General features: G+C 33.2%; 1 protein-coding gene across 1 annotated transcript in view; it reads left to right on the top strand.

Moving 5' to 3' along the window:
* The window catches only part of LOC128551964 (uncharacterized), a 65521-nt gene that overhangs the window by 32227 nt on the left and 5983 nt on the right, over positions 1–27311 (top strand). Inside the window, exons 8-12 of the mRNA XM_053532935.1 lie at positions 1716–1879; positions 7051–7119; positions 8219–8239; positions 8858–9051; positions 12227–12515. Coding sequence (XP_053388910.1) covers positions 1716–1879; positions 7051–7119; positions 8219–8239; positions 8858–9051; positions 12227–12515 — 737 coding nt within the window. The remainder of the gene's footprint in view (positions 1–1715; positions 1880–7050; positions 7120–8218; positions 8240–8857; positions 9052–12226; positions 12516–27311) is intronic.

Raw genomic sequence — 27311 nt, forward strand, 5'->3', positions numbered from 1 at the left:
TTTCCTACAAAATGCTTTTATATTCAAATACGTCATAAAACTCACTGGATTGATTTGTTTTTAGCTCACCAGAGCACAAAGTGTTCAAGGTGAGCTATTGTGACCTGTCATTGCCCGGCGTCCGTCGTCGAGTGTCTAGCGTCGTCCGCCCTCCGTCAACATTTGCCTTGTTAACACTCTAGTGACCACAGTTGTAACCCAATCTTTATGAAACATGGTTAGAATATTTGTCTTGATGATCTCTAGGTCAAGTTTGGAACTGGGTCAGTAGGCCTGATCAAAGGAAAATCTTGTTAACACTCTAGAGACCACATTTTAAGTTTATAACTCATGAGAATTAGTCAAAACATTTGTCTTGGTGACCTCTGGGTCAAGTTCAAATCTGGGTTGTGTGGGGACAAAAACGAGGTCACCCGGTCAAATCAAAGGAAAAGCTTGTTAACACTCCAGAGTCCACATTTATGATCATATCTTCATGAAACATGGTCAGAATATTTATCTTGATTATCTTTAGACCAAGTTCGAATCTGGGGTATGTGGGATCAGAACCTAGATCTGTAGGCCAGATGAAAGGAAAATCTTTTTAACACTCTAGAGACCACATTTTAAGGATAACATGGTGTAATAGCCATATTTCATATCTTGTAACTGGATGGTAATATTTAAATGAAATTTGGTCACTTCAAAGACATTCAAAATTGAAATCACCGAGAGTGTTTTCGAATTTTATCATTTTTTGGGGAGATAATCGGTATTGAAGTTAACATTGATGCCTATGGGAAATATATATATTCTTTGATTATGAGAATCTGAGCTTGAGTTTCGAGAAAATTTTGCGGTAGAAAACTGCATTTTATGATTCTGATACAAATATCAAAAAGAAATCTAAAATTCCCCGTAGGGAAAAGGAGAAAATCATTTTTTCTTGTTTTCAGTGGAGATAACTCATGAAAAACCAAAATTTTCAGGGGAGGTAATGTAAAGGGAATTTTTGAGAACTTCTGTCACTAAATAACTTGTCAATATGCACGTTATTTCTATCGTTTGACTTTTTCAAAGCTTACATTATCAAGTTGTATGTACGCTTTGGGTGAAATTGAGGCCTATTACGGGTAGTCATCCTTAAGTTTGAAACTCATGAGAATTGGTCAGAATGTTTAGGCCACTTTATTGCTCCAATCTTCACGAATCTTTGTCAGAATGTTTGTTTTCATGAAATCATGGACGGATTATTATCTGGGTCATGTTGGTTTAAAAACTAAGACACTAGGTCAAATGAAAGAAAATGCTTGTTTACACTCAGGCCACATTTTTGGGCCAATCTTGATGAAAATTAGTCAGAATTATTGTCTCCATGAAATTTCGGATGGGTTAAAAATTGGGCTCAGTTTGTTTAAAAACTAGGTCACTAGGCCAATCGAATAAAAATCTTGTTTACACTCTAGAGGCGACATTTTTGCTCCAATCTTCATGAAACTTGGTCAGAACGTTTTATCTCCTTAAAAACTCGGATGAAGTTGAAACTGGGCCACGTGGTGTCAGGGACTGGGTCACTTGATCAAACATGTTTACACTGTTATGGTGTGTTACTCTGGTGAGGACCTAGGGCCATCTTTGCCCTCTGGTTTCTTTTATTTACACTAGTCAATAAATTGCGGATTTTTTACAATAAAAAGTTTTGAGATATAACCTTTTAAAGTTTACACATTTTTTAGCCTGTTCATTTCAAATCACACAAGACAACAGTTTACAAAGACGACATCAGTACTGCCTTCCTCTTCACCTAATACGTCAGCAAAGAATGAAAGTACAGTTGTCGTAGTGTCTACTCTACCTCCAGGACTTGAAACGACAACAGTATCAAACAGTTGGGATACAGGTATGTAATATATTATTGCGTTTGAAAGGAATTCACTATGTGTACTCGTATACTGTTAAGGCGAAAATATCCCAATATCTAATGATTCCAGCGATTTCATTGTTTTAAACGAGACATTCATACATCAATGAAACCCTTGTTTATCGCTTTTGTATTCATTCACGTATTTCAGTGCATTTAATAGCAAAATCGGCCATAACCTGCTTATTTCTGAACTGAACTGTTATGTTAGAAATAAGTGTGAGTATTCATTTTCGTTCTGATAATTATGGTTCTGACTCGATAAAAAGCTTTCTTTGAAAAATTAGTGCTGAGATAAAAATCATTATAATAATAACTCGTTGTGGAAACTTAATTATTCGCAGTTATATGGATTCAGTTATTTTTTCTGGTGTCAGTGCATGTGTAAACCCTGTCTTTAAATAATGCACTCATCAACTTAAAGCCCCTTTGGGTCGTGTTGGCCTTTATTCAATATATGCATTATTATACCCGAGATATTGTTTTTGGCTTGGTCCGTCCGAAAATTCGTACGTCCTTCCGTCTGAAATTAAAATGCGTATAATTCAAAAAGTATTTCAGTTAGAATTACCAAACCTCACATGATTGTTAATTAGCACATGACATTTGCCCCACTTATAGTGCTATCCCCCTTGACCAAGTAAAATCAGAGTGATTCCCCTTGATTTGTTTGAAAAAAAAAGTAATAAAAATGCTTATAGATATAATATTTTAGCTAGAATCACCATACCTAACCTGATTATTAATTAGCACCTTTACTCACATATCGTAATACCCACCTTGAGCCAGTAAAAGCGCAGTTTTCCCCTTGACTTGGTAAAAAATGAAAATACTTAAAATTCAAGAAGAAGTATTTCAGCTAGAATCACCTAACCTCATATAATTGTTAATTAGTAAATGATCTTTGCTTGCATATTGTATTACCCACCTTGACCCAGCAAAAGCATTTTTTCCTCTTTGATTTGGTAAAAAATAGGGATTTTTGACTGTATTATAGTAATCTTTTTACGGGTATTCATGACGCTTTACAGAAATGTAGATCGCTATACGATGGTGGTGCACGCGCAATTCATAGATTCCCACATAAAAAAGTAATCCAGTGATATATGTTCATGATATTTTACACAAATATAGACCAATATAGGGCGGAAGTGCATGTGTTTATTTCATTAGGGTATCTTGAGTAACTGCAGAGTTATTGTCTAAAGTTTGTTGTAAAATTCATAAATTTCCACAAAACAAAGTTGACCCCTTGAAGGGGTCTTCTTGAACCTTAATACAAATAAAGATCACTACAGGGAAGAGCTTTTCCCCTTGATTTTTAGCTCACCTGAGCACCCTGTGATCACTCGCCGACCGTGTCTGTCCATCGCCCATCAAACTCATAAGACCCAGAGCTTAGATATTTGGTATGTGGCATACTCTAGTGGTTCTCTACAAAGATTTTTCAAATCATGACTCTGGGATCAATATAGGCCACGCCTGGGTGGTCCCTTTGTTTTACATTTGAATCAATAGCAAAGAAATTTGGACCGCAATTATAATGTTTAATACAGATTTCAATACTCAACTTGAATAGTCTTAATCGTGACCTACTGACCTACTTTCTTGTTTTTGAATGTACAGCATAGAAATTTGGAACACATAACTTTTCATACAGATTTAATACTCATATTTAATATTCTTAACACTGACTTACTGGCCTATTTTCTTTTTTTGAAGCTACAGCAAAGAGATTTGTACCACGTGTATAATGTTTGATACAGATTTCAATTCTCATCTTGAATAGTCGAAATCGTTACCTACTGACCTACTTTCTTGTTTTTGATGTTACAGCAAAGAAATTTGGACCACATGTATAATTTTTATACAGATGGCGATACTCTTCTTGAATAGTTTTAATCTTGACCTTCTGACCTAGTTGTTTGTTTTTGAAGTTACAGCATAGAAATTTGGACCACGTGTATAACTTTTGATACAGATTTCAATACTCATCTTTAATATTCCTAACCCTGACCTACTGACCTACTTTATTGTTTTTGAAGCTACAGCAACGACATTTTGACAAATTTCTGTAGTTATCTTGAATAATAGTTATCTTGAATTACTCACCAAGTGTTTGAAGCTTTGGCAAAGAAATTTGTTCAAGCAAGCAACTTTACTCATGTGAGCGACATAGGGTCATTATGGCCCTCTTTTCGTGAAAAAAAGGAACCAACAAAACGTTGCATAGTCCTATTGTATATATCTGGAAATTATATATCTTTCAAAATATAGTCTCCTCATTCACGAAACAATTTATCACCGAGTTTGATTGTTTAGAATTGTTTACACATTCCTGAACATTGGAAGAAAATAATTTAATCCTATAATGAAGCTGGTCGATAATCTTCTACTGGTAAAGGATGATTTATACAATTTTTAGGACATATGAGCACTTCATGTAAGTTTTTAGGATCGTTCAAAGACGTAAATTGACTTGATGAGAAATTATTGACTTATTGGTAAACGAAAATGACTTATTAGTATTTGTGACGGGGCAATCTAAACGTCAAAACTTCGAAGGACAAAAATAATGGAGGATAAATTACAGTGCACAGTCATGTTTTATCGCTTGTGCATAATGCTGTGTAGACGCGGTAAACGTTAATCATCAGACAATTCTTAATTTTGAAAATTATTTGATACTTTTTACATAAATCAATGAGGATTTGAATCCCCATTTGGGACATGTAAGTTTTATTTGAATTTATGGCCACTTCGTGACATAATCGGTATTTACTCCTATAGAATGTAAAGCGCCGGCGTAACATTAAATATTGACCCCGTTGAAAACTGACCCCATTGATCAAAATTTAATGTTGAAATGCTGGCGGGGTCAATTCTCAACGTTAAAAAATGACGTTTTGATCAAACTTCAATGTTGAAATGTTGACGGGGTCTATTCTCAACGTTGAAAAAAGACCCATAGGGTCTATTTTCAACGGGGTTATTATTTAATGTTACACCGGCAGCGATTAAAATTTTCTCCACTATTTTGGTTTTCGAGAGTTCGACGCGAGTGGAGATATTGCCCATATGAAAAAATTATCGATCGCGTCATATTAGTTTGACTAACCAGAACCTTTGCATTACCTTCGACAGTATCCGACAATAGTAGTCGATTTTCACCGACCAGTTGTTCGGTAATTGATATCCAAGGAGTGATCGGCGAATGTACACCCCGACCCACGTCAAGTCCGTAAAACATTATTTGTCGTTATTTTTTTATTTTATTTTTTTTTGAAAGAATAGATGAAACACTGACAAAATTCTTTTCAAATACAAAAAAATCTATATTCAATCGAGGTCATGAAATAAGTATAAAAAATATGCATTAGCCTAAGAATGCAGAATTCTGGTTGCCATAGCATCCAATATAAAACACTTTAAAAAAGACTTCTTCTCAGAATCTGCTGGTAAGATTTGGAAATGATTTAACAGAAATTTTCTTTGTGACCAATTCCTTCAAATCATTTTGTTAATCCCCCGCCATGAGTGGTGGGGATTATAGGAATGGTCTCCGTCCATCCGTCTGTACGTAACATTTCGTGTCCGCTCTGTATCTCCTAAACCCCTTGAAGGATTTTCAAGAAACTTGGGACAAATGATCACCTCATCAAGTCGATGTGCAGAACCTACGAGTCAGTCATGTCAGCTCAAGGTCAAGGTCACAACTCAATGTCAAATGTTTGAGCCCCCCATTTCGTGTCCGCTCTGTATTTCCTAAACCCCTTAATGGATAATCATGAAACTTGGGTCAAATAATCACCTCATTAAGACAATATGCAGAACATGTTTCAGCCATGTCAGCTCAAGGTCAATGTCACAACTCGAGGTCAAAGATTTGAGCCTTCAATTTTGTGTCCGCTCTATATCTTTTAAACCCCTTCAAGGACTTCCATGAAACTTGGGTAAAATGATCACCTTATCAAGTGAATGTGCAGAATTTATGAGTTAGGCCACACCAAATTGATAAGTTGTTCATCGGATTTTTTTCTGAAAAATTTGAGGCGGCGAGCGAAAAAATAATTTAAATAATTTTTTTGGTTTTTGAGAAAATCAGGAGCGAGCGAAGAGCGAAGAAATATATTTGTCTTCATTTGGCTCTCGACTGACTAATAAAAACCTTAAAATAGAATGTATAGCCCTTTTAAATTAAAAAGTAAGTCCCCAAGGACAACAAAGCGAACTCGTGAAAAAAGGTAATAACATTGTCAAACAGTACACTGTAATCAAATATAGAATCGAATATTTACTGCTATAGATGAAAATGTAGCATTCTTAGCTGACTTTACAAAGTTTTTGATACATCAAATATCTAAATATCTATGTGAGGTCGCAACTCAATATAAAAGGTTTGAACCTTCCATTTTATGTCTGCTCTGCATCTCCTAAACCCCTTAAAGGATTTTAATATGACTTGGCTATAATATTCCCCTTATCAAGACAATGTGCAGAATTCAAAATTCACCCCAGGCAGGTTAAGGTCACAACTCGAATGTTTAATGGTTCCTCCCAATAGCATCAACCCTTTCACTATCGATAACAGTAGCGGGGAATATAGCTGTCTTTCAGACTGCCTGTTTTGTTTAAAACCATGGCAGCCATGGGGCTGGGCTGGTTTCCCCTATATCTAAGGGAATTTTGAAAATCTTCACCTCTGAAACTGCTGACTTGGTTTCAAAATAATTTCACAGCAATATTTTATTGTCTCTTTCTACCATATTCCTCCAAATCATTTTGATTTTTCGGAAAATATGATCACAAGGGGGCGGAGCAAGTTTTCTCTATAAGGCTATTTGGAAAACTTTGAAAAGTTTTCTTCTCAGAAACCACTGGTCTAATTTCAAAATAATTTTACAGCGCTATTCTTTAGGTGACATTCTACAAAATTCATTCAAATTCTGCTTCGTTAAAAAGCATGGCCGCCAAGGGGCGGCCTTGTTTTCCATATATGACTCTACGGAAGTTTTGACAATATTCCTCTCCGATTTCAAAATGATTTCACAACAACGATCCTTAGGAGACACTCTACCAAAATTTTTCAATCCAGCTGTGAATCTCAGGTAGCGGTATGAAGCCGTCATGGCCCTCTTGTTTCTTTACAGGATCGATAATTGGTATTTGTGTACTAGGTGCATTACTTCTGGTGTTAGCTGGACTGATTGCCATGTTATGTAAGTATTACCAATAACAAAATGGGTCAAGTACACAGTATTCTTATAGTAGCATCTTTGTTTTATTGCTGAATAAATCGTATATCAGACTGTATCATTATGGAATAAATGAACAAATACTAGAAACGTGCAATTAAAACATTCAATTCTGCATGTACATTCTTCAGAAAAAGCACCGTATCTGACAAATGATTTTGTTTTGAAGAAATCGATGTAAATCTATATCTTGTTCATATACTACTTTTGTATGGATAGACTGGATCCAATTTAGCTTGATTGCACCACTGACTATATAATCTATTCTCTTATTTTCTTGAAATTATTCATGTAATGATGATTTTAACATGTCAATGGCCGTTTCGATTACAAAAACTTTTTTAAAAAGAGTAAAAGATACAAATACAAATCTAAATCCTGATCAAAAAGAAAATATCCGTTTCATGTATTCACAAGCGCTTCCTTGATTGAAATGGCTACCCACGCTAACGGAGCGGTTCCGTCTCATCAGAATTTAATCGAGCTATTTCATTGGTTGCTGCTAGTGTGTTGTGCAGACTGCATGCATCCTGTCCGTGATGAATGCGTGTTTGACCACATGTAGAAACAAAGGGAGAAAGAAATGATGTCTGCACATCTTAATCCAGTTAACGATACAAGAAAGAAATATTTAGACTGGCCACCTGTACCTTGGTTGTAAGAAGGGATTAATGTTATAGTAAAACATAAATCAATTTATATACAATATAAATTATGATTTTTCTATTCAAGTAGCTGACATACATGTTTTGACAGACTCAGAGACAGGTTCTATACCGTTTTCCCAAGTGAGGTCTTACCGCGTATATATACCGTTCCGATCTACGGCAGCTGTCCACTGTGCATTTTGCTTGCCTGTGTTTTTGCGTGTATATATATAAGTCTCCGTTATTCTGCAATATATTGTATGGTTCTGCGTTTGTTTTTAAGTGACTATATACACTTAAGTTCTTGTCCCTGTTTTATTTGCGTTAGCCCGTACTTACAAGAAAAATGTAATGCAAAGCGAGTATATGGCGAATTATATCTCTTTAAAACAAAGCTATTTTGTATTCCATTTCAGGTGTGTTTTGCAGGAAGAAAGGTAAGTAATAAATGTACCAAGTTTTTGAAGTCGAAAAAGACAGTAGACTGACACTACCACCTAGGACGTCTGTAAACCTTAATGTTTTTGTTGTCGCATTTTACAAAGTTTTCAGACATGTAACCAGTGTTCTTGGATTTTGTACCAGTACTAACATGTTCTACGCAAGCAAGTGTCAACTTCTTAGCATCATGCCATGAGAGGTCAAGGACGAAATGACTCCGCATGCATTGGCTGTTATTGAATCCTCACGGAGAACATGTCTCGCTCGGGCATCGAACTCGCGACCTCATGATCCGTCAAAGCGTGCTCTTCGTTTTGAGATAAGCGGTCTGGTTTAGGTAAAATGATACGAATAAAAAACATTTATTCATTTTTTTATACAGAGGAGAAAATCAATTAATGCACACAAAAAGTAAAAGAGCATTCCATATTTGTATTTTAACTGAGCATTGATTGCATTGCAAAGGGGTTTCTGCTATTTTTTCTTTTCTACTCTGCAGCGGAAACCCAGACATTTTAGTACCAGAATACTTAGTTTTAGTTAAATTTCAACGGTAACAATCCAACCCTTATTTTTCTCTTTACAGTAATATTGATTATGATTTTTTACTCTAGAAAACTATTTACCGGTAACAGTTTCGCCGCCAGCAAAAGAAACTCAGACAAACGACCAAGGCAATTCCAGGCATCAAAATGAAACTGAGAACCCAGATGGTAAAATCCAGTATTTCGTCCAGGGTGACTACATAAATGCCAATGCTGAAAATATACAAATATCGAAAGATGAAACGGGAAATCGCCTGGTAGAGGTACTGTCCCCATACGTTCATTTCCAATAAACGATCGATTGCATTAGTATGAACATACAAAATAACCTTCGGGCTATACCGCGGAAGTATATGTGTGGGTAAAAGAAGCGACAAATATACTTTTAACAACTGTAGTATAATAAGTTGATCACTTTCAAATTCAGTCCAACTTTTGACCCGGGGTCAAAGCAATGAAATATTTATCAGATTATCTAGCAGAAATCTTAAATAGATATGTAGATTTAGGCAAATGCACATTCGTAGTATTCTTAAATGTTTACGATGGAGAATGTAGAAAGAAATGTCGGCATTGGAACCAGAAATAAAAACTTCAGGTAGTGTGCTTAACATCAATAGTGTTCAAAATCTGAAAAAAATAATTAAAGAATCATTTTCTGAAAAAGAGGTGTTTTATACCTGAAAAAAAAACACAATAATATTGGGTAAAATATTTGGACGAAATTGAGACAACTGTGCTAAAACATAACATTGGAAACCTACGCGAGTAGGAAATATTGATCTCCTGAAAACTTGGCACTTTACCTCTACAAACGGTAAACGCACAGATTAATTTGAGAAAAGCATTTAATTGGTTAGTGGTCGGTGATTCTGTATATAGATTATTTTATCATTGCATATGATTAAGTTTAAAAACGGTGTTCACATAATAATTTACACTCTATAAATACGTTGCTTCCTTTAAGTAAACTAGAGTTAAGGGTAAGTTACTGACTTCTCGAATATTTATTGGTATGCTGATGCTTACTTTTTTATAACCATGAAGAACACAAGGGCTTGTATATTCACGAAAAAGTAAATGCGTTTAGTTGAGGAAAGAGGAGAACTTTCTGAAATATACTACATGTGGCTGTGTAATAAGTACTGAATATAACTTAAAACTGACTCGGATATTTCATATATTTGGCAGAGAATTCATCTCGTTTAACAACGTATATAATGGATCTATATTAAAACCATAACTCTTGAATTAACCTTTCTTCCAAAATTCAAATAACTCAGAAAGCAATAAAAAGCTTTTCAAAGAAACATGGTAATATAGATAAAAATGTTAATATCAGAGACAAAAGAATTATTTTTAACCTAGAATAGTTTTCAATTTTTTAATAGGAGAATTACTCCAAAAGAAGTGAAATGTACCTTTCGAAACAAACCCTTATAAGAATTTGAATGGTTATTTTCAATAAGTTTTACTTAGAGAATGTCTGTTTTCATTTATTTTGCTATGATACATACATATGCTGCATACGAATAGCAGAATTGGCTACTTTCTCTTTGGTAGTGGCTCACTTGTTAATTAAGCCTGTAATTCTGTTGATATATCGCATTATGCTATGCAAACAACATTCCAGGAAATGCCGTCACTTTGTTCAATATTTTTTCTTAATCTTTGGACATATATAGGTAATGTGAGGTGATCGGTAAAAAACTTTACTCAGTGTAGAGAGACAATAGAGAAGGTGCAAAAAAAAAGAATCATAACTCTGTCTTGAACAGTTTTCCAAACATCTTTTTGATCTGAATGTTTCAAAAAGTACTTGCAATCTAGATTAATATCAAAACGAAGAGGTTCAGAATGCAAGATGCAATGTCTGTCTGGAATAAATTTCAAATTATCTCTCATTCTGTACTTTTTCTCAAAAATCACCGAACTATTGGAAGGAACCTACAAGATTTCGTGTTAAAAGTATATTACAATTAGAGGTAATGCAAAGTAGTAACAATCATGTATTGTAGGGACTTTTAAGAAAAGGTAACAATGAGAAGTGTGCAACAACCATATCTTTTCGAATTATCAAAAACTAATTCTAATTGGCAATTTTTGTAAAGAAACCTCATCACTATAGTCATATGATTATTTGACAAAGCCCTGATGATGAGCATTCTCGTCTCTACCGATAGCCTTGTATTCGACGTGTCATGATTTTCTACGTTACTTTTTTATATGCAGCAGCTCTGTTATGGATGGAAAGTTATTTTAGGAGGAATACGCATTTTTGAATTTGTTTGGGCTAAACTTCAACGACACAATTATTGGTCATATGGCGACTTTCCAGCTTTTGGTGGCGGAGGATGATCCTAGGTGCCCCTCCGGGCATTATTTCATCACGGATGGGCAACTGGGTAGAACTACCGACCTTCCGTGACTTAGCTGGATGGCTTCTTCACATGAAGAATTCGAGGCTCGAATAACCCACATCGGTGAGGGGCAAGTGATTCGCAGCAAACGACACTAACCATTCAGCCATGGAAGCCCCTGGGTAGAATTTGTGTTCAGTGTAAACATTGTCATTTTCATTTCAGTTTTAGGACAGTTAACAGTTTCATTTATATTTTTTACAGATGCACTTTGAAGATTTTGCACATATTGATTTGCAAATGTCTTTGCCGTCCTTTAGGCAATTAAAGTCTTTTTCAAATATCAATCAGATTCGAATAGTTATTTATTGGAAAAGTTATTTTTCTAGTGACTTGAACATTATAGGGATATTGTGCAACTTATGTTTTGTTTTTGATTTCACCGAGCATGACCTGAGTTATGACCCTTGTCTTAGACTAAAAGTATGTATTAAGGGCCTAAAAGTTTGTGTCTTACGAATTTCAAAAAGAAATGGTTTTACCTGGAGTCATGAAACTTTATAGGAACGTAGTTCATCATGTGATGTTATGCACCTGCTGTTTTACTTGTGATGTATGTTCCCAACCCGCCCCAACTTGATTGTTTTTAACTTTTCAGTTTCTTTTATCTCGTGTTTCTTGACGATGATTTGTAGATTCTTCAAGCACATCTACCTTTACGACTGGCACCCCAACATGATTAAAATGCTTTTGTTAACAAGTAACATATAACTGTACAATGACAGTAAGTGGGTATACTAATGTTCTATGAACATACGTCTAGCTTCCCTCTAAATTTTGCAAATGTTACTTTGACTGAATTATAATCAATCGACCCTGCTGAATATATGGTGATGGGTTCCACTTTTTGTACATATATTATATGTTTACTTTCTATCTTAACATAACAGGGGTAAAAATGTACACTTGTATATACAATATATATAATGGTACATCATAGTTTGCCACCTGTAATCGGTCTTTTAGATATGCTGTACATATATTTCATTTAGTTTGACATCATATATATATATTCCAGAGTTACAGTGAAGGAACGATTAGCAGAAGTCGTACCTCAACCTTAGATTCGAAGAAGTCAGCAAGAAAAGGTTCAAAAGACACAACCACTACAGAAATACCGTTTAGACAGTTTAAAAGAACATTACCGGAGGGATTTTCTGAGCACTTCCAAACTCATTCTCTTGATAGAAAAAGTAAACCAAGTTTAAGGACTTCTGAAGCAGTCAGTCAGTCTTATGGAAAAATACCAAAAGAACCTATTTTGGATGTCAAGAATCGTTTGAACTTGAGTGACGAAGAATATGAAGGTAATATTGTAGATTTTACTTTTTCTTTAAAATACATAAAAAAATGTGTAAAATGTTCGGAATGAAAATGGAATGGAAAAGCCCGTTTAGTGGCAGTTATAAAGTTTTTGTTTAAATAGACTTTTCTAGTTGAAATTATTATGAAAATTCATTTCCTTATTTGATGAAGCCTACAGTTTGTCGAAGCACAACCGGACAAAAATGCTCTTTATCACGCTTTTCTATGGGCAAAAAAAATATTCAGATATATTAGCATTTCACCTTGCTGAAATTGGCGGCTTGGCGGCCGAGAAACAGTCTGTTGTTTGTTGTTAAGCTATATGCTCATAGATATATGTTACGCGCATATAGCCAATCTGCGCATTTGGTAAATCGCGCAGCGCAAATAACCAATTTGTTATCTGCGCAACGATTTGTAAATCGGGCAACCTTATATATTTCTTATATGCGCAAGGCAACTGTCTTGCGCGTTTGGTAAATGAGTCTGCGCTTTTAACATATGGATGATATCTCCCGATAAAATTGAATATCATTAGAGTGTTAGACTTGTAGGCCTACATAAAATTATAAAACTGACGGTGATCAGGCACGCGTAAAGGTGTGAATTTGTAAAGAAAAAGAAAAAATTTTTTAAAGTAAATGAGCGTACTTATGCGATAATTTCAATGAGATTCTCACGTCCCTGGTAGTTTAAGGCCTATAAATTTCTTTTGACGACGGTATTAAGAGTCATTTGTCACAGGTGTTAAAAAACGTTAAAATGATACAAAACATCCCAAGTATATATATATTTAATAACACAAGTATTTTTTATTTATTTTTATACTTTTTTTAACTTTTAAACGCCGTAGCCTGTGCGGGATGTCGATCATGCGCTAATAGAAAATCTGGAAATTACTCTGATAATATGCATATCTGCCATAAACCATGCTAACTTTTACATTGTTTAACAATTACAGACTGATATTGCAAATCTTGGTTTTAGAAATGTGTCATAAATTTATTTCAACATCATTAAATTCATGGGAGTCGGTCACCTGGTTTCAATACCTGCAATATGATACAATATGCAATAAAACTCAAACATGCGTGAAGGTGTGATTTCCTTCGGATAGCCACATCGTCCTCTCTATTCTTTTTATAACTAAAGTATTTTACTTCATTCGATCACACGCAGTCATTTTATACCGAATATAGAACATAAAGGAGACTTACATAACAGACTGAATTGCCACACACTTACCACATTTCACCATATCGCTTTTCTTTTCATCATATTGAAAAATCGCAATTCTTTTTACCGACGTGAGCATATCTCTTGACATGGCCAAGATTAAAAATAAAACAAAAATAAGCAGAATTAAAAGACGAACTTACAGATCTTTTATACTTATATAATTGTTTAATGTTTTATAGTGAGATAAATAGAATGAATAACTAATGAAATTCATCAAAATGTGAACGAAATTTTACATTTTGTAGGTGTGCAAGATGTGTGTTCTGTGCTAATAGAAGTCTGAAAATTACTCCAATAACTTGAATATCTTTTATAAACCATTTTAACTTTTACTTCGTTTTTCGATTACAATCTAAAAATGTAGCTTTTGAAAATCTGAATATAATGTTTCATCCGTAGCCTGCGCGGGATGTTGTTCCTGAAGTTTCTGAACTGACGTTGATATTTCAAACATATTTCAATTCTAAAAGATACTATTTATGTAACTTCATAAAAATGTTTTCGAAGTAGAAAAAAAAAATAGAAAGAATCGTGATTTCCGTCATAACGAGAACGAAATATTACATTTGTTATCTGTGCAAGATGTGTTTGCCCTGCGCTAATAAAAAATCTGGAAATAATCCTGATAACTTGGATATCTTTCATAAACCATGCTAACTTTATCATTGTTTTATGATTACAGGCTGAAATTGTAGCTTTTGCCAAATGAATATTTTGTTACATCTGTATCCTGCGCGGGATGTCGGTCCTGCGCTAATAGCAAATCCTGAAATGACGTCGATATTTCAAACATATTTCAATTCTAAAAGATACCATTTATGTAACTTCTTAAAAAATGTTTTCAGAGTAGAAAATAATTAGAAAGAAAAGGGGTTTTCGTCATAACGAGAACGAAATATTACATTTGTTATCTGCGCAAGATGTGTTTGCCCTGCGCTAATAAAAAATCTGGAAATAATCCTGATAACTTGGATATCTTTCATAAACCGTGCTAACTTTATCCTTTTTTTGTGATTACAGACTGAAATTGTAGCTTTTGCCAAAGAAATATTTTGTTACATCTGTATCCTGCGCGGGATGTCGGCCCTGCGCTAATAAAAAATCTGGAAATGATCCTGATTATTTGAATATCTTTCTTAAACCATGCTAAATTTAACTTTGTTTTATGGTTACAGACTAAAGTGTTAGCTTTTGCAAAGACAAATGTAATTTTAATTCTGTAACCCGCACGGGATGTCAGTTCTGCGCTAATAGCAAATCCTGAATTCAAATATATCTAATTTATAAAACATATCATTTATGTACCTTTTACAAATGTAGTAGAAATAGATAGAAACAAAAGTGATTTCCGTCATAACAAGAACGAAAAAATATATGTTTTATCTGTGCAAGACGTATGTCCTGCACTAATGGAAAGTTTTAATATTACTCCGATAATTTCATATGCTATGTCAACTTTAATTTTGTTATTACAATTACAGACTAAAATTGTAGCTAGAATATACAGTTACTTCTACATAACTCGCGGGATGACGGTCCTGCACTAATCGCAATTCCTGAAATGTCAACAATATACTAAATGTATGTCATTTCTTACAATTCTAATTGATATTATTTTTTCGTGCTTTTATAATGCAAAATAAATAAAATAACGAGTAAATTCCTTTAAAACGTGCACGAAAGTTTACATTTGGTAGCTGCGCAAAATGTGTGTCCTGCTCTAATAAAAGAAATCAGAAAATTACTCTGTTTACTATAATATCTTTGATAAACCATGTCAATTTTACCATTGTTTTACTGGCTGAAAGTCTAGCTTTTGCCAAAATGAATATCTTGCTACATCTGTAACCGGCGTGGCAAATCCTGAAATGATGCCGAAATTACAAATATATAATTTAATTTCTAAAGCATTCTATTTCTGTTATTTTTTCTAAGAAAAAAAAAAATAGAAGAAACAAACTCTTTTTGTGGTAGAAAATAAATAGAAAAAGGAGTGAGTTCTGTCATGAATAGTACGAAATATTACTGTTATTATATGCGCTAAATATGTGTCCTGCGCTAATGGAAAATCCGGATATTACTCCGATAGCTTTAACTTTGCGTTTACGAGTCCAGACTAAAATTATAGTTTCTGCAAAGCAGAATATAACGTTACATCTGTAACCTGCGCAGGATGTCAGTCCTGCACTTATAGCTAGTTTGATCCTTATCATACTGGACACGTGGACACGATTGATTCCGCCTTTGCTACAGGTGTAGATCATGATCAGCCTGCACATCAGTGCAGTCTGATCATGATCTGCACTCTTCGCCATTCAGTCAGTATCTGTTTGGTAAGCACCCCTTTTAACAGTAAATGTACTGTCTAAATTGAAAGTCGGACAAGTTCATTATAGAAAGTTAGCAGGGTAAAGGTTAATACTATATGTGTAGTATAAAAGCACTACTAAATCAAAATATGGTTTTCAAGGAACGACCTATTGCGATAAATTTTATATGAGTATTAAGTGATGAGAAAGCTGATACACTGCGTGTAAGTGTCAATACTTCGCATCAACAGTACTGTACAAATCTTTTTGGTGAAGAAATAACACCTGTCCTTAGAATCATAGTTTGACAGACGGTTTCAATACATCGCACCTTTCGTGAAATGGGATTAATGGGTCGTATATTGGGTCTGAGATTGTGTGATTAACTTGCAACATTTTGTAAAACGGGTCAATTTTAGAGGAAATATGTGTCGTTTATTGTCAAAAATTGCAAGGAACAGTATCATTGACACTTCTGCTTACATAAACTGAATGACAGACAACCGCAATACATAGTACCTTTCTGCAAACTTTATCTCGCGGTTGCATATTGGGCCCAGTTGACAGCTATTCTGACACGTTAGGGCACCCTTTGGTCCATCCTTTGCGTATATAGTTGATTAATCGTGAACTTGTGATTCAATCAGTGTTATATTTCACATTAAGGGATAAATCAATTTTCAGTGTTTTTTTTGGGTTTTTTTTTTTTTAATTGGTGACGTAATACTACAATAAACATTTGTTGGCTATAAACTCGTGATAAACAGAAGAGAACAGAACATATCTGTTATTAGCTTTGTACATAATACATCAAAAATACAGAATTGACATTTGCATAACATATAATATTACATCAGGTCTAACAATATGATAAAATTATAATAAATTTACAGATTATGAAAAGGATGAGCATACAAAGTGCAAAATATATGGACAGGCGATCTATGAAAATGTATATATTATCTTGCTTTGATGATAAATGGTCTGTAGCGAATTCCTGTGAATGTTCAGTATTAGAAAATAGTGTTTATTTCCTTAACCTTTTAAAGCATTAAGCAATACATTTGATAATAGTGAAATATAGTAAATAGAATAAAGTTTAGAAAAGATCCGTTTTACGGTTTTCTCTTGTAGCCCCGTAGGTCCAAATGACCAGATAGCAAAGAAATATTCCTGTTTCGTTGAATTTATTCAGTAACCTGTACAACTGATAATGCATCTCATTACAATCCAGACGAAAGTTGCTTCTAAATGCAATACCGGTATGCTTAAGTCTGATGTAATTAAGTGCAGTGATAGTAAACAAGTAAACATGGAAATCAACTGTACTATATCACGGTGTGTTATTTGTGCAAATTTTTGTCACTTTATATGTTTTATTCTAAGATGCCTGCCTCTGTTAAAGCACTCTCACGATAGAATGACGTCACGTTAACGTGCGTTGACGTCAAAGATATTGTTGCGACAAAGAAAAAGCGCTTGTATATTTGTCTACAGATTAAGGGTATACTAGTATTGGAATCGAAATAATTTATAGCAAAACCATGTTTAACACTCATTATGCACTCGGGCGTTCATACGTCGTACAAAAAACATTATATTCAGATTTGCAAAAGCTACAATTTTAGTCTGTAATCTTAAGAGTTTAAGTTAACATAGTTTATGAGAAACATTCAAGTTATCAAAGTAATTTCCAGTTTTATTATTAGCGCAGACACACATCTTTCGCGGATAAAAAATGTAATATTTCGTTCTCGTTATGGCAGAAATCACCCTTTTTCTATTCATTTTTCTACAGTATTCATTTGAAAGTTACATAAATAGTATGTTTTATGAATGAAATATGTTTGAAATACAGTGTAATTTCAAACATTGATATTAGCGCAGGACCGACCTGCCACGCAAGTTACAGGTGTAACATTATAGATCCATTTTGATTTGTAAAAAAACCCTTTAGTTTTAGTCTGTAATCGTAAATCAAAGTAAAAGTTAATATGATTTATAAAAGATATTCAAGTTATCAGAGTAATTTCCAGATTTATTATTAGCGCAGACACACATCTTGCGCGGATAAAAATTGTAATATTTCGTTCTCGTTATGACAGAAATCACTCTTTTTCTAATCATTTTTCTACAGTATTCATTTGAAAGTTACATAAATAGTATGTTTTATGAATGAAATATGTTTGAAATACAGTGTCATTTCAAACTTTGCTATTAGCGCAGGACCGACCTGCCACGCAAGTTACAGGTGTAACATTATAGATCCATTTTGATTTGTAAAAAAACCCTTTAGTTTTAGTCTGTAATCGTAAATCAAAGTAAAAGTTAATATGATTTATAAAAGATATTCAAGTTATCAGAGTAATTTCCAGATTTATTATTAGCGAAGCACACAATCTTGCGCGGATAAAAAATGTAATATTTCGTTCTCGTTATGACAGAAATCACTCTTTTTCTAATCATTTTTCTACAGTATTCATTTGAAAGTTACATAAATAGTATGTTTTATGAATGAAATATGTTTGAAATACAGTGTAATTTCAAACTTTGCTATTAGCGCAGGACCGACCTGCCACGCAAGTTACAGGTGTAACATTATAGATCTATTTTGATTTGTAAAAAAACCCTTTAGTTTTAGTCTGTAATCGTAAATCAAAGTAAAAGTTAATATGATTTATAAAAGATATTCAAGTTATCAGAGTAATTTCCAGATTTATTATTAGCGCAGACACACATCTTGCGCGGATAAAAAATGTAATATTTCGTTCTCGTTATGACAGAAATCACTCTTTTTCTAATCATTTTTCTACAGTATTCATTTGAAAGTTACATAAATAGTATGTTTTATGAATGAAATATGTTTGAAATACAGTGTAATTTCAAACTTTGCTATTAGCGCAGGACCGACCTGCCACGCAAGTTACAGGTGTAACATTATAGATCTATTTTGATTTGTAAAAAAAACCTTTAGTTTTAGTCTGTAATCGTAAATCAAAGTAAAAGTTAATATGATTTATAAAAGATATTCAAGTTATCAGAGTAATTTCCAGATTTATTATTAGCGCAGACACACATCTTGCGCGGATAAAAAATGTAATATTTCGTTCTCGTTATGACAGAAATCACTCTTTTTCTAATCATTTTTCTACAGTATTCATTTGAAAGTTACATAAATAGTATGTTTTATGAATGAAATATGTTTGAAATACAGTGTCATTTCAAACTTTGCTATTAGCGCAGGACGGACGTTTTGGCCACGGACGTTTTGGCCCGGACGTTTCGGCCTAGGATCTTTTGGCCTAGGACGTTTTGGCCAAGAAAATTTTTGAGGTAGGATGTTTTGGCCAAAAAAAAAAATATTTCAATAATATGCAAAATATGATCTGGACATTAATATGTTATCATATGTTACAGTATAATTGATCATTCTTTTTAAAAAAAATAATTGTGAATAAAATTTATTTTCATAACTCTTTTGGTTTGTTGTAAATGCAAATATTTTCACATACACAAACACATACAATGTGTATATGTTTATATGTATACATATAAAAAGATTATAAAAAATAAAAATAAAATACAATGAGTATGTTTTATTATCAGTTTAATTTGTTCACTTATACTATAACATTCTTTAGAATAATCTCCAGACCATATTTTGCACGATATGGAACCACAACTTATTTTTGGCCAAAACGTCCTATCCCCCAAAAATGCCTGGCCAAAACATCCTAGGCCAAAAGATCCTAGGCCGCCAAAACGTCCGCTGGCCAAAACGTCCTACATTCGACCTGCCACGCAAGTTATAGGTGCAACATTATAGATCCATTTTGATTTGTAAAAAAACCCTTTAGTTTTAGTCTGTAATCGTAAATCAAAGTAAAAGTTAATATGATTTATAAAAGATATTCAAGTTATCAGAGTAATTTCCAGATTTATTATTAGCGCAGACACACATCTTGCGCGGATAAAAAATGTAATATTTCGTTCTCGTTATGACAGAAATCACTCTTTTTCTATTCATTTTTCTACAGTATTCATTTGAAAGTTACATAAATAGTATGTTTTATGAATGAAATATGTTTGAAATACAGTGTAATTTCAAACTTTGCTATTAGCGCAGGACCGACCTGCCAAGCAAGTTACAGGTGTAACATATAGATCTATTTTGATTTGTAAAAAAAAACTTTATAGTTTTAGTCTGTAATCAAAGGCCTACTCTTTATTCAATCGATTTTGTACTATAAAATAATAATAATAATAATAATAATAATAATAATAATAATGATGATATAGATAAGATCTGTAAGAATTTTCTTTTAATTCTGTGACTTTTTTATTTCATCTTTTATCTTAGACATGTTGAGAGATATGTTGCCGTTGGTATAAAGAATATTATTGGGAAATTTCAAGATATTTCATTATAATAAAAACGATATTTTGCTAAGTGTGTGCTCGGGTGAAGTAGAAAATTATAAAAATAGCCTAAAACATACCAGGGGAGGACGTGTGCAAGCTGGAGGAAATCACACCTTCACGCATGTTTGGGTTTTATTGCATCTTGTATAAGATTGGAGGTATTGAAACCTGGTGACCGACTGCCGTGAATTTACTGATGTAGAAACAAATTTATGACACCTAATTTAAGTACCGAGATATTCAGCATTTGACATCTATATTTATTAATAAATTGACCAACTGCATGATTTATCAAACACGAAATGCAAATTTCTGATATATAAAGTTACATTTGTTATTTGCGCTGCGCATTTGGTAAATCGCGCAGGTTAAATTTATCCTGCGCAACGATTGGTAAATCGTTGCGCATATAACCAACGTACAAAAATTTGTTATATGCGCTGCGCGTTTGGTAAATAGCGCAGATTGGTTATTTGCGCTCAACATATACATAAAACAAATTTCTAATTACTGTGAAAGTTTCTGATCCAGCGGAATGGCGGCCTAACGGCCTGCGGCCTGGTGACCAAGGTTTTAACATAATTTTCATGAATTCAAACAATTTAATCCGTCACCATTTGAGGCTGTAAGACTGCTAGAATTTTCCTGGCGGTCTAGTTTAATCATTGTGCCCTCCCCCCCCCCCATGAGTGTTGGGGGCATATAGATTTGGTCTTGTCCGTGCGTCTGTCCGTCCGTCCGTCCGAAGTTCGTGACGCGCCTAGCTCAAAAAGTATTTGATATAAATTGATGAAACCTTGCGTGAGTCTTTATGATGATAAGAACTTGCGCTCCTCCTATTTTTCGTCTGGCTCCGCCTCCTATTTTTAGAGTTATGGCCCCTGAAATAGTCAAAAATCTGTTGACCTGCAAAACGCCCAATAAGTGTTTCATTGTATGTCATTATAAATTCTTTCTTTGAATTTTCCATGTTAGCTTAGTAAAATTTATCGACATGCAAAAAATATAAACAAGGAAAACTTACCGACTGTCAATGTCAAACAGCAATATATACTGGAACGCCGTATACAAGAATATGAATGTAGGGATAATACACGTTTTTTTGTGTATTAACGTCTGCAGAAGCCCGCGGGATTGTTTGTGACCGAGACCGAAGGTCGAGGTCACAAACATATCCCAAGGGCTTCTGCAGGCGTTAATACACAAAACAAACGTGTATTGTCGCTATTCTTGCATAAAAAACATTACACGACGACTAAATGCATTGTTTTCATATGTGATGACTTGACGATTCCGGTACATTTTTTATTTACCATTCTTGTTGTTCTTGGAAACGGTAAACATGTTTTAAATATCCATAACCGGGGCACACATAACAACAACACTACTAAAAGCGTGATTTGAAGGTTTTTGAGCATCATATTTTTATTTTTAGTTATTACAAACGTTACATTACACATAATTTTGCATACAACTTAAAAATTGATAAACAGGAACACAATTATTTAAAGAATAACAGCTTTACATTCGAATTAATTTGAGTACGAACAAACAGAGTACGGATGAGTACGAAGCTAGTGACTAGCTTTCGAGGTATATTATATGAATTCTGCGAACAATCAGGTAAAAACAAACAGACTGATACTAACAAAAGTCATTAATATAATACCTAAAAACTGGCAATAGCACAAGTTACACGCGATACTTATTTATTCACAGTTATTTACAATAACTGAACAGACGCTTTGTAAAGGGAGTAAACTCTAAGAGAAGCTAGTGCGTACATTGATGGGGGCAGTACGTTTGGGGTTGGAAACTGATACAGCTAAACATACTATGGATTACATTGTGTCTATAATGCTACAAGAAGAGGTTATTATGGAAGAAACAAGATTCAGATGCCAAATATCAGTCTGCGCAGAAATACATACATACGTCCCTGGCAAAGCATTTCAAAAATAAAAATCATGTATTAACAGCACGTGAATTGCCTTGTTTGCACACGATTTTTCTCCCGTTTATACATGGGCGGATCCAGTGAAAAAAGTAGTTTTTATGCAAGAATGTATGTAAATATCCATATCAGAGCAAAGTATATTTCCATAACTGCACGAAATAATTTGTGACTGTTCACTAATGCATAATCTCTGTCAGTGACAAAATGAGTATGGCTGTAAATAACACTTTGATATTATTGTACAATACTTTTCTGTTGAAAATTTGATCAGGTAATTCATAAAAAATTTAACAGTCATTGTAATACACAATTTTCCTACCGTGTGAAAAATAGTTGACCTATTGACATAATTGTCGTGGGAAACAGGTCAGAAATATTGTTACCAAATAAATTTTACGCGATTTCATTCTTTGTCACAGGAAAAGTGAGAATAAGACAGCCAATCAAATGGTAGTAAACACTCTGTTTGTATAGTACAGGTGACCGAGCATACAGGTGCGGGTCGATTAGAGTATCTAGTACGCATATTTGGTGTGTAACATGAATTTAGCTCTTTACGTTTTAAATACTGTATATTTATTACGATTGCAAAATAAATGACTTAATTTTAGGTATTTTTGAAATGTACAAGGGCGTATACACTTAAACTGTTTAAAAATTAATCAGGCAATACTTTGATCTGTTGGAAGTCAATTTGACAGGTATTTTACCAATTATCCTACCTTCATCAATATATTTTTTCTATGTTAAGATGCACTTCTGATGTCACTCCTTTTGTGGCGATACAGATACATTTTTCAATCCTTTTTATTGCTGTGTTTGTATTTTTATTTTTATACCCTAACCTCTATCTCTGGTTTGTTTTTGTTTCATAATAGCATGTATCTAACAAAATTGTTTTTTAAATTACCTAATAGGTGATCAGGTAAAGATATTTTCTCAGAATTGTCAGGGTTTAGGTAATGTTAAAAAAAAGAAGAGATTTGTTTCATTTTGTTCGAAAGAAAGAATTTAATATTATATGTTTGCAATATATACATATTACAAAACAAATGTGTACATATGTTAAGGCTGAATGGGCAAATGATATTTACTTTAGTCCATACACCAGTAACAGTAGGGGTGTAATTATACTTTTGCGAAATAATTTTGAGCAGAAAGTTGAGAACGTTTTTAAAGATGAGTACGGAAATTATCTTATTTTAGATATTTGCATTTATAATCATAGAATGACTTTGGTAAATATATACGGTCCAAATGAGGATAAACCAGAATTTTATGAAAATATTAAGTAAAAATTATTAAACATTGGAAACGATTTTAACATTATATGGGGAGATTGGAATCTGGTAATTAATCCCGATCTAGATTATGAAAATTATAACACAATTAATAATCAAAGAGCTAGAAAAAGTGTCATGAATCTAATTGAAAATGAGGGTTTTATCGACGTTTGGCGAATACTAAACGAAAATAAAAGAAAATATACATGGAGAAGGCAGAATCCAACAAAGAAACAATCGAGGCCCGATTGTTCTTAATAAGCGAAAGTGTAATGAACTTAGTAATAGACTCAAATATTATTCCTGGTTATAGATCAGATCATAACGGCATTACTTTAAAACTTATGTTTAACGATAACTTAAGAGGAAAGGGTTACTGGAAGTTCAATAATTCCCTTCTAAAAGACGAAACATATATTAAGTTGGTTAAAACTACATTAGAAAATCTTATCGAACAACATAGAACGGAAGATAACGAAAATGATGGGGACACTATAAACGGAAATTCTTTTCAAAACAAACATAAAAAATTATTCAGTTAAATATTAATGATCAACTTTTTCTAGAAACCTTTTTAGTTATTCTTCGAGGGGAAACCATAAAATATTGCTCCGAAAAAAAGAAAAGAGAAAAAAAACGGGAAAAGGATCTAGAAAATGATATTCAAATTTTAGAAAATAACATTAACGCTAACTTTATGAATAGAAATGACAGTACATTTAACGAACTGCAAGAAAAGAAAAGCGAACTAGAAACATTAAGACAGAAGGTTATTGAGGGTGTAATGATTAGGTCAAGGTGCAGGTACGAAAATTTAGGAGAAAAACCATCAAGCTATTTGTTTCAATCTCGAAAATAGAAATTTCATAAGCAAAACAATTAATAAACTTATAGATGAAAATAATGTTGAATACACCAACACCAAAGACATTTTAAATTATCAAAAACGTTACTATGAAAAGCTGTATAAAAATAACATACATGTAGATGAAACACCTATTATAAATACTATTGGAGATAATCCCAGAAAATTATGTTTTCTAGATTCTGCAAAATTGGAAGGCGATCTTGAAATTGAGGAATTAAGTAGTGCCTTAAAAAATATGAAGAACGATAAAAGCCCCGGGTTGGATAGATTTACTGTAGAGTTTTTCAAGTTCTTTTGGAAAGATGTTGCATATTTTGTTCTGAGATCATTAAACTTTGCCTATCAAACAAATAATTTATCAGTAACACAGAAACAAGTGGTCATAACTTGTCTTCCAAAACCAAATAAAAATAGATTTTTGATGAAAAATTGGAGACCAATCTCTCTTTTAAATGTTATTTACAAGTTAGCTTCAGCTGCAATAGCAAATCGTTTAAAATTATTCTTGGATAAATTAATACATCAAGATCAAAAAGGTTTTATATCTGGCAGATTTATTGGAGAAAATATTAGACTTATCTACGATATTATGTTTGAAACGAATTCAGAAAATATGCCTGGTTTACTGCTTTCTATAGATTTCCAGCAAGCCTTTGATTCTATCTCGTGGACATTTATACACAAAACCCTAAATTTCTTCAATTTCGGGAATTCTTTTAAAAAAAATGGATACGTCTATTTCAAAACGGAAGTGAAACGTGCATTGTGCAAAATGGTTATTTATCTCGAAAGAGGCTGCAGACAAGGTGATCCAATTTCACCTTATATATTTATTTTATGTTCTGAAGTACTGGGATTAATGATTAGACATAACAATAGTATTGTAGGTATTAGCCTGCGAAATCAGCAATATAAAATTAGTCAATATGCTGACGATACACAGATATTTTTAAACGGAACCGAGGAATCTCTTAGAAAATGTTTGGTTACACTTGATAACTTCTATTAAATGTCAGATTTAAAAATAAATATAGAAAAAACTAGAGCTTATTGGATAGGTTCACTTAGAAATTCCCAACGTCAGTTATGTAGAGACTACTCATTAGATTGGAGTCAAAAACCAATTAAGACACTTGGTGTCCGGTTTTCTGCCAATATATATTATATCTGGAATCTAAACGCTCTTGAAATATTACAAAAATGCAGGAATATATTAGATATTTGGACAAAAAGAAAGCTCACCCTTTTTGGGAAAGTAATTGTGTTAAAATCTATTGTTTTGTCAAAGTTTGTCTATATATTTATTGCACTGCCTGACCCATCTGATTATTTTATTAAGGAATTGGAAACTATTGCCTATAAGTTTTTATGGAACAACGGACCTGACAGAATAAAAAGAGTAATTGTCACAAAGAATATAGAATTCGGGGGACTGAACATGATTAATATTAAATCTTTTATTCAAAGTTTGAAAATTAGTTGGATTAGGAGATTAGCTATTTTTAACTGTGACACTTGGAAATCTCTGTTAACGTTTTCATTTGATAAAATTATCTCTTTTGGCTCGCAATATGTAAAAGTACTAGTAAGAGAAGTACATAATCCATTTTGGAGGGATGTGCTCAATAGTTGGTGTAGATTTGTTGAATGTTGCGAAATCAGTGATTTAGAAGATATTTCGCCTTTATGGTATAACCACCGTTTCAGAATATTCAGAAAACTGGTACCGGAAAAAACATCATATATATTGTAGATTTACTCGACAATAATGGGAATTTTTATAACTTAGAAGATCTTAAAACCATTTACTCGGTAAGAGGAACTTTTATAGATTTGCACCGTGTTCTTTCAAACATACCAATTGAATGGAAAAATATAATAAGGCAAAACGCAAATGAGGTTATTAAATATAAGACAAATATGTTTTTGAATCCGTATTTGAAAAATGTAATAAAAGATAAAAAAGGTAGTAGTATTTTTTACGATACAATTACAAATACAAAGAGTGTCGTGGTACCAAACAAATGGGTACAATCAATGGGGATTTCCGATGACGAATTTAAAGATTATTGCAAAAACTTAGACAATAAAAGAAATAAAGTTAAAAGATTTTCAATTTAAGATAAATCATCATATTCTTACTACAAACTCATTTTTACATCTCATACATAAAATAGATAATAATTTATGCTCTTACTGCAAAAACGAGCGGGAAACAATAGAACAAAATTGTTTTTATGTCCCAGAAAAGATACAATTAGTGAATATCATCAACTGTTTGTAAATATGGTATTATGTATGGTACTGTGTATGCATGTAGTAACTTTTATTATATATCTAAATATTTAAATGTACTGGATATTGTAAGGTTAATAGGCGGATGGTTCTCCGACCCCTATTATACCAGTTACGGAGATAATAAACGGGGTTACCCACAAGGGGCCTCAAAAAAAAAATTAAAAAGAAATAGTCAAAAATGCACATTTTCACCTTGTGACACGCCTAGCTCAAAAAGTATTTGATACAGATTCATGAAACCTTGCTTGAGTCTTAATCATAATATGAACTTGTGCACTTCTTATTTTTTTATTTTGGTCTGCCCCCTATTTTTAGAGTTATGGCCCCTGAAATAGGCAAAAATGCCCATTTTCACCTTGTGACGCGCCTAGCTCAAAAAGTATTTCATATAAATTGATTAAACCTTGTATGAGTCTTTATCA

Source organism: Mercenaria mercenaria, unplaced genomic scaffold (assembly GCF_021730395.1).
Source record: "Mercenaria mercenaria strain notata unplaced genomic scaffold, MADL_Memer_1 contig_1871, whole genome shotgun sequence".
Taxonomy (NCBI): domain Eukaryota; kingdom Metazoa; phylum Mollusca; class Bivalvia; order Venerida; family Veneridae; genus Mercenaria; species Mercenaria mercenaria.